We start from the raw sequence: 7,500 nt of genomic DNA, 5'->3' as shown, positions 1-7,500 counted from the left end.
ATCAATTATTCTTTGTTACTTGTTTCTTTCTTGTATGAATTTTTTTCATCTTTTCTTTATGGTTTTCTTTCTCTTTTTTCTTTTTTTTTTCTTTATTTCTTTCTTTCTTTGCTTCCATTCCCTTCATTTTATTTCCCTCTCCCCCTCTTACAGTTAACATTTTCCCGTTTATATTCTGATTTTTTTCTTTTGTGTGAGTGCGTTTGCATATCTCTCTTTCCTTATTTTCTTTTTTGCTTTCATTCCATTCTTTTCTTTCTCATGTATTGCAGTTTATCACTTTATATTCTTTCCTCGTTTTTGTTTTGTTTTGTTTTTGTGTGTGTGTGTGTGTGTGTGTGTGCTTTTGTATACCTGTCTTTCCTTTCTTTTTTTTCTTTTTTGTTGTTGTTTTTGCTTTTGCTTTTATTTATTTCTTTTATTCCCATATTTTGCATACCCCCCCCCCCCCCCCCGCCTCGCCTCGCCTCGCCTCCCCTCCTTCCATCTTATATTCTAATCTATTTTTTCTCTGCTTATTAAAAAAAAATTGTTGGTGTTTTGTTTTGCGTGTGTGTTGAAACATCTGTCTCTTCTCCCCCCCCACCCCCCTCCCCCCATCCCCCGACCCCACCCCTCTTACTTCTTTTTCTTTCTTTTTTTTAAGGGTTTTTTTTTTTCTTTCGTTTTACCATAGAACTTTGCCCTTTTAGGGGCGCCCACCTGAACGGAGCAATACATCATGCAGGGGCGTGCTGTGAGAACTCAACTCTCTGACAGGGGCAGGTAATATGGTGGTGGGGGATATGGGAGGCAGTCCCGCAAGGGAAAGCACTCTCCCCCCACCCCCACACACCCCCACACACACACCCCTCACCACCCACCTTACGCCCTTGTCGGGTCCTTGTGGGTTACCTGCCTTGTCAAGAAGGGAGATGTCCCATTGCTGCCAGAGGCAGTCGTCAACTGAAGCAGGGGGAAAGCAGCGCAGCTCGCGGTGGTTATGTCCTAGTCCTTACATCACAGCACTGATGACACGAAAGAGTTAACTTCTGAGTTTCTTTTTCCTTCTTTTTTTTTTTTGTCGTCGTCGTCGTCGTTAGTGTGTGGTAAAGGAGAGGATCTTTACACCGCACAGGCGCGTGAATATTCAACCAGAAAAAAGAAAGAAAGAGCGGATTTCAGTTATATTGAGGAGAGTGAAAGAAGGATACCAACTAGAACTGAGAGAAATAGTCGGACATCGTTTGACTTTTTGTGGGGAAAGTTTTGTAGCTCGATTGAATATATGTGTGCTGTTTCTCACTGCCACGATCTCTGTTTGTTTTTTTTAACGTCGTTGGAATGAACTTGAATGCAGTATTACATAGTCTTTTACATTTTTTTCGTGTTAATTTTATGTTGTTCGCTTACAGTTTAGGTTTAGAGTAAGGTTTGCGCGAAGGCAGCTCAAAAGATTTAGAATAGTGTTTGCTCCAAGACAGCTCACAAACTCTTCTAACACCAGCCACACGACGTCAAGGAAAACTCTCGAGACATGCTACCTCTCACTGGAGGGTCAACCCTACTGATACTCATTCCTTCTGGCTCCTATTGCTTGTCGTTCGAGAGTGTACGAAAATAGCAATTAATGCTGCAATAGTCTGAACCTGTTCTGCATAAGAAAAGAAGAGAAATCCCCCAAAGCAGACCGTTGCTGCTCCCAGAAAAAGGGCTGTAGGGGCATCGCATGGTGGAGGAACCCCACGTCAAAAGCCTCCATCTCTCAAGTTTGTGTCCGCCGGTGCTTGGGTTTGAACTCAGCTCCCCACCCCCCCAGTCTATTCCGTATGCGGACTGGTCGACATTAAAAGACGGGGGAAAGTGTTAAGACAGTCAAGTGTAAACACAAAATAGGACACGTGGTTTGTCCAACCATCTTCCGCAACATTCGCTTTATATGACACGATACTATAACTGACAATCGTTCCAGAAAACAAAACGAAGTGTTTCAACAAAGCCTTACAGTGTAGTACCCTCAGTTCTCACTCACGAATGCTACAGCATCACAAAAGGTACAGCCAGCAACAAGAACACACTGGGGCAGAGAGAGAGACTGGAGGGAGTGTCAACTAGGACTTGAAAGACCTTTGATACAAGTGACTTTGTGTGTGTGCGTGTGTGTTTTGGAGCACTTGTCCTGAGGTGGGTATAGTAAACAGATTCTAAGTTCCTGTGGGCACAATGGCGCACCAGATTGCTGGTCTGGCTGGGATTCTGCAGAACATCCAGATTCCTGCCGGGGTATTTCCTCGCGTGATTGAGTGAGTATTTGACAGAGAAAGAACGAAACATACATACCATTGTATTGTATTGTACTGTATTGTATTGTATTGTATTGTATTGTATTGTATTGTATTGTATCGTATTGCTCTTTCCTGTCACAACAGATTTCGCTGTGTGTGTGTTTCCGTTGTTGTACTTCGAGCAATGTCTATGTCTGCGTCTGTCACTTGTCTCTCTGTCCATAATTATCTGTATTTCTATTTTTCTCTCTGTGTTTGTCTCTGAATCTCTTCTTCCTCCCATCCCTTCCACCCCCTCTCTCTCTCTAACTGTCTATATCTCTGTCTCTCTCTGTCTCTCTCTGTCTCTCTCTCTCTCTCTCTCACCACCCTCTCTCTCACTGTCCTTGTCTCTGTCTGTCCCTCTGTTTGTCTGTCTCTCTCTCACACACACACTCTCTCTCTCTCTCTCTCTCTCTCTTTGTGCATGTTCATGTGTGCATTGTGCTCGCCTGCGCAAATCAGTGCATGTACGCGTGCGCATTTCTTGTATATCCATGTACAAGTTAGCCATTCTCACATGGAAGCTTAATTTAAGAACAGCGATAATACAGCTTGCTCCCGTGCTGTTTCATGTGTTCATGCCGCACAGTGATGTGAGTCCCTACACTACGAGTCCAGTGGGTTGCATTTCGATCGCGTGTCTCCTTTGACCAGAGATGTGTGTGTGTGTGTGTGTGTGTGTGTGTGTGTGTGTGTGTGTGTGTGTGTGAGTGTGTGTGTGTGTGTGTGTGCGTGTGTGTGTGTGTGTGTGTGTGCGTGCGTGCGTGCGTGTGTGTGTGCGTGTGTGCGTGTGTGTGTGTGTGTGTGTGTGTGTATGTGCGTGTGTGCGGGCACGCGCTTGCGTTCACATGAGCAAGATCAAGAAAGTCAGGCAGAGCTAGTTACCTTTCGTTGATTCTCCTTGATCGTTATTTTGAATAGAGTTTTGTCCTACAGCATGGCCCATAATGTAGGATTTAAAAGACTCAAAACAAAAAAACAGTAAATAATCCAATGAATAAATAGATAAACGAACGAACGAACGAACGAACGGATGAATGATTGATTAATTAGTTAATTAATTAATTAATTATGATTGATTGGTTGATTGATTGATTGATTGATTGATTGATTGATTACCATTTTCTTCCCAGGTTGCCCCCACCCCCAAAGCTGGAGGGCCCTTTGGCTCCAAACGACCTACTTTCTCAGGCGAGGAAGCATGCCTTCAACAAGGTGCTGGGACCTGAGTCTATGGTGGTGTATAAAGGTATTGCTTCCTTTCTTTTTCCTGCCTTTATCAGTCTGTTTCTCTGTCTGTCACCGCTTGTGACTGTCTGTCTGTCTGTCTGACTGTCTGATTGACTCATCTGTGTGTCTCTGTCTCTCTCTTTGTCTGTTCGTCTGTCTCCCTCCCCCCCCCCCCTCTCTCTTTCTCTCACCCTCTTCTTTATCTGTCTATCTCTTTGGATATCTGTATGTATCGCTCGCTCTCTCTGTATCTGTTTCTCTCTCTCTCTCTCTCTCTCTCTCTCTCTCTCTCTCTCTCTCTCTGTGCCTCTCTACCTTTCTCTCTTTCTCCCTCTCTGGCTCTGTGTCTCTCCTCCCCACCCCCCCTCCCCCCCGGACCCCCCCCCTCCCCCCCGGACCCCCACCCCCCCAAAAAAAAGAGCTCTTAACACATTCATATTTACGATCTGGAAAAGTGACAAGACCTTATTTTTTCTGTGTTTACCATGACGGTAGTAGTGCCCCAAAGTTATCAAAGGGCGTTCCCAGAGCACATACGCAGGGCATGCCCCTCAGTACACACACGTTGTCTCCCTACGTGCATAAATGTCGTGTCCCTTTATACACACAGATCATGTGTGTGCTTAGGGTGTGTTCCTAAGTACACACGACAGGTCCCTTAGTACACAGGTCATGTCCCAAAGTACACAAAGGTCGTGTCCCTCAGTACACAGGTCATGTCCCCAAGTACACACGCCAGGTCCCTTAGTACACAGGTCATGTCCCAAAGTACACAAAGGTCGTGTCCCTCAGTACACAGGTCATGTCCCAAAGTACACACGACAGGTCCCTTGGTACACAGGTCATGTCCCAAAGTACACAGGCCAGGTCCCTTGGTACACAGGTCATGTCCCAAAGTACAAACGCCAGGTCCCTTAGTACACAGGTCATGTCCCAAAGTACACACGCCAGGTCCCTTGGTACACAGGTCATGTCCCAAAGTACAAACGCCAGGTCCCTCAGTACACAGGTCATGTCCCAAAGTACACACGCCAGGTCCCTCAGTACACAGGTCATGTCCCAAAGTACACACGCCAGGTCCCTTAGTACACAGGTCATGTCCCTCAGTACACAGGTCATGTCCCTCAGTACACAGGTCATGTCCCTCAGTACACAGGTATGTCGCTCAGTACACAGGTTATGTCCCTCAATACACAGGTCATGTCCCTCAGTACACAGGTCATGTCCCTCAGTACACAGGTATGTCGCTCAGTACACAGGTCATGTCCCTCAATACACAGGTCATGTCCAAAGTACACAGGTCGTGTCCCTCAGTACACACAGGTCATGTCCCTTAGTACACAGGTCATGTCCCTCAGCACACAGGTCATGTCCCTCAGTACACAGATCGTGTCGCTCAATACACAGGTCATGTCCCTCAATACACAGGTCATGTCCAAAGTACACACAGGTCGTGTCCCTCAGTACACAGGTCATGTCCCTCAATACATAGGTCATGTCCAAAGTACACAGGTCGTGTCCCTCAATACACAGGTCGTGTCCCTCAGTACACAGGACATGTCCCTCAATACACAGGTCATGTCCCTCAGTACACAAGTCATGTCCCTCAGTACACAGATCATGTACCTCAGTACACACAGGTCATGTCCCTCAGTACACACAGATCGTGTCGCTCAGTACACAGATCATGTACCTCAGTACACACAGGTCATGTCCCTCAGTACACAGATCGTGTCGCTCAGTACACAGGTCATGTCCCTCAGTACACAGATCGTGTCGCTCAGTACACAGGTCATGTCCCTCAATACACAGGTCATGTCCCTCAGTACACAGGTCATGTCCATCAATACACAGGTCGTGTCCCTCAGTACATAGGTCATGTCCCTCAGTACACAGGTCGTGTCCCTCAGTACACATGTCATGTCCCTCAATACACATGTCATGTCGCTCAGTACACAGGTCATGTCGCTCAGCACACAGGTCATGTCCCTCAATACACATGTCGTGTCCCTCAGTACATAGGTCATGTCCCTCAGTACACAGATCGTGTCGCTCAGTACACAGATCGTGTCGCTCAGTACACAGGTCATGTCCCTCAATACACAGGTCATGTCCCTCAATACACATGTCATGTCCCTCAGTACACATGTCATGTCGCTCAGTACACAGATCGTGTCCCTCAGTACACAGGTCATGTCCCTCAGTACACGCAGGTCATGTCCCTCAGTACACAGGACATGTCCCTCAGTACACAGGTCATGTCCCTCAGTACACAGGTCATGTCCCTCAATACACAGGTCATGTCCCTCAGTACACAGGTCATGTCCCTCAATACACAGGTCGTGTCGCTCAGTACACAGGTCATGTCCCTCAGTACACAGGACATGTCCCTCAATACACAGGTCATGTCCCTCAGTACACAGGTCATGAAAAACAGGTCATGTCCCTCAGTACACGGTTCATGTCCCTCAATACACAGGTCATGTCCCTCAGTACACAGGTCATATCCCTCAATACACAGGTCATGTCCCTCAGTACACGGGTCATGTCCCTCAGTACACAGGTCATATCCCTCAATACACAGGTCATGTCCCTCAGTACACAGGACATGTCCCTCAATACACAGGTCATGTCCCTCAGTACACAGGTCATGTCGCTCAATACACAGGTCATGTCCCTCAGTACACAGGTCATGTCCCTCAATACACAGGTCATGTCCCTCAATACACAGGTCGTGTCCCTCAGTACACAGGACATGTCCCTCAATACACAGGTCATGTCCCTCAATACACAGGTCGTGTCCCTCAGTACACAGGACATGTCCCTCAGTACACAGGTCATGTCCCTCAGTACACACAGGTCATGTCCCTCAGTACACACAGGTCATAGCCCTCAATACACAGGTCATGTCCCTCAGTACACAGGTCATATCCCTCAATACACAGGCTATGTCCCTCAATACACAGGTCATGTCCCTCAGTACACAGGTCATATCCCTCAATACACAGGTCATGTCCCTCAGTACACAGGACATGTCCCTCAATACACAGGTCATGTCCCAAAGTACACACAGGTCGTGTCGCTCAGTACACAGGACATGTCCCTCAGTGTACAAGACAAAAGAAGAGTTTGCAATATAAGATAGCAACAATACAACGCAATGGACTAACTAGGTTACAACGTAACACGTGACTGTACAATCAAAAAGCTAGGGAGGGAGGAGTGGGGGCGGAGAAGGTGGGGGTGGGGGGTGGGGGGGGTCATCCTTCTCGACGTTCACCTCCGTTCTTCCGTCATTGTTCTCATTTGTTACCGTCTAATTCACGTCATTGTTCTTTTCTGCTTCTTTCACTTCTTCTTCTTCTTTGAAATGTCGTTTTCTGCATCGCTCCCTCTCCCCTCGCCCATCTGTCCGCTTATCTCCCCTCCATCACCCCCCCCCTCCCCCATCCCCATTCCCCCCCCACGCCCCCCCCAGGGGGACGGGGAGGAACAGAAAATGTAGGGGATCTGAGGATGAGGAAACGAGCAGAAGAAGAAGAGGGAGAAGAAAAAGAAGAAACAGAAGAAGAAGAACAGAAGAAGAAGAGGGAGAAGAAAAAGAAGAAACAGAAGAAGAAACAGAAACAGAAGAAGAAGAAGAAGAGACAGAAGAAGAAGAACAGAAGAAGTTGAAGAAGAAGAAGATATAGAAGAAGATGAAGACGAAGAAACAGAAACAGAAGAAACAGAAGAAGAAGAAACAGAAACAGAAGAAGAAGAAACAACAGAAGAAACAACAGAAGAAGAAGAAGAAAAAAACAGAAACAGAAGAAAAAGAAACAGAAGAAGAAGAAACAGAAAAAGAAGAAAAAGAAACAGAAACAGAAGAAGAAGAAAAAGATTAATTGATTGATTGAATCTTTAATGGGTAAAGAATTAGGCACAGTAAAGGCCTTTTTACAATTCTGCCCATTTAACGACA

At 46.4% G+C, this 7,500-nt stretch overlaps 1 protein-coding gene across 1 annotated transcript in view; it reads left to right on the top strand.

Annotated features, from left to right (window-relative positions):
- Window positions 1-962: 962 nt before the first annotated feature.
- The window catches only part of LOC143281253 (adipocyte plasma membrane-associated protein-like), a 39,133-nt gene continuing 32,595 nt past the window's right edge, over window positions 963-7,500 (top strand). Inside the window, exons 1-2 of the mRNA XM_076586363.1 lie at window positions 963-2,282; window positions 3,440-3,555. Of these exons, the coding sequence (XP_076442478.1) occupies window positions 2,203-2,282; window positions 3,440-3,555 (196 nt within the window). The 5' untranslated portion in view covers window positions 963-2,202. The remainder of the gene's footprint in view (window positions 2,283-3,439; window positions 3,556-7,500) is intronic.

The sequence above is a fragment of the Babylonia areolata genome, chromosome 4 (genome assembly GCF_041734735.1).
Source record: "Babylonia areolata isolate BAREFJ2019XMU chromosome 4, ASM4173473v1, whole genome shotgun sequence".
Taxonomy (NCBI): domain Eukaryota; kingdom Metazoa; phylum Mollusca; class Gastropoda; order Neogastropoda; family Buccinidae; genus Babylonia; species Babylonia areolata.
Note: the sequence above shows the minus strand (reverse complement) of the source record. Positions and strands in the feature narration are given on the sequence as shown.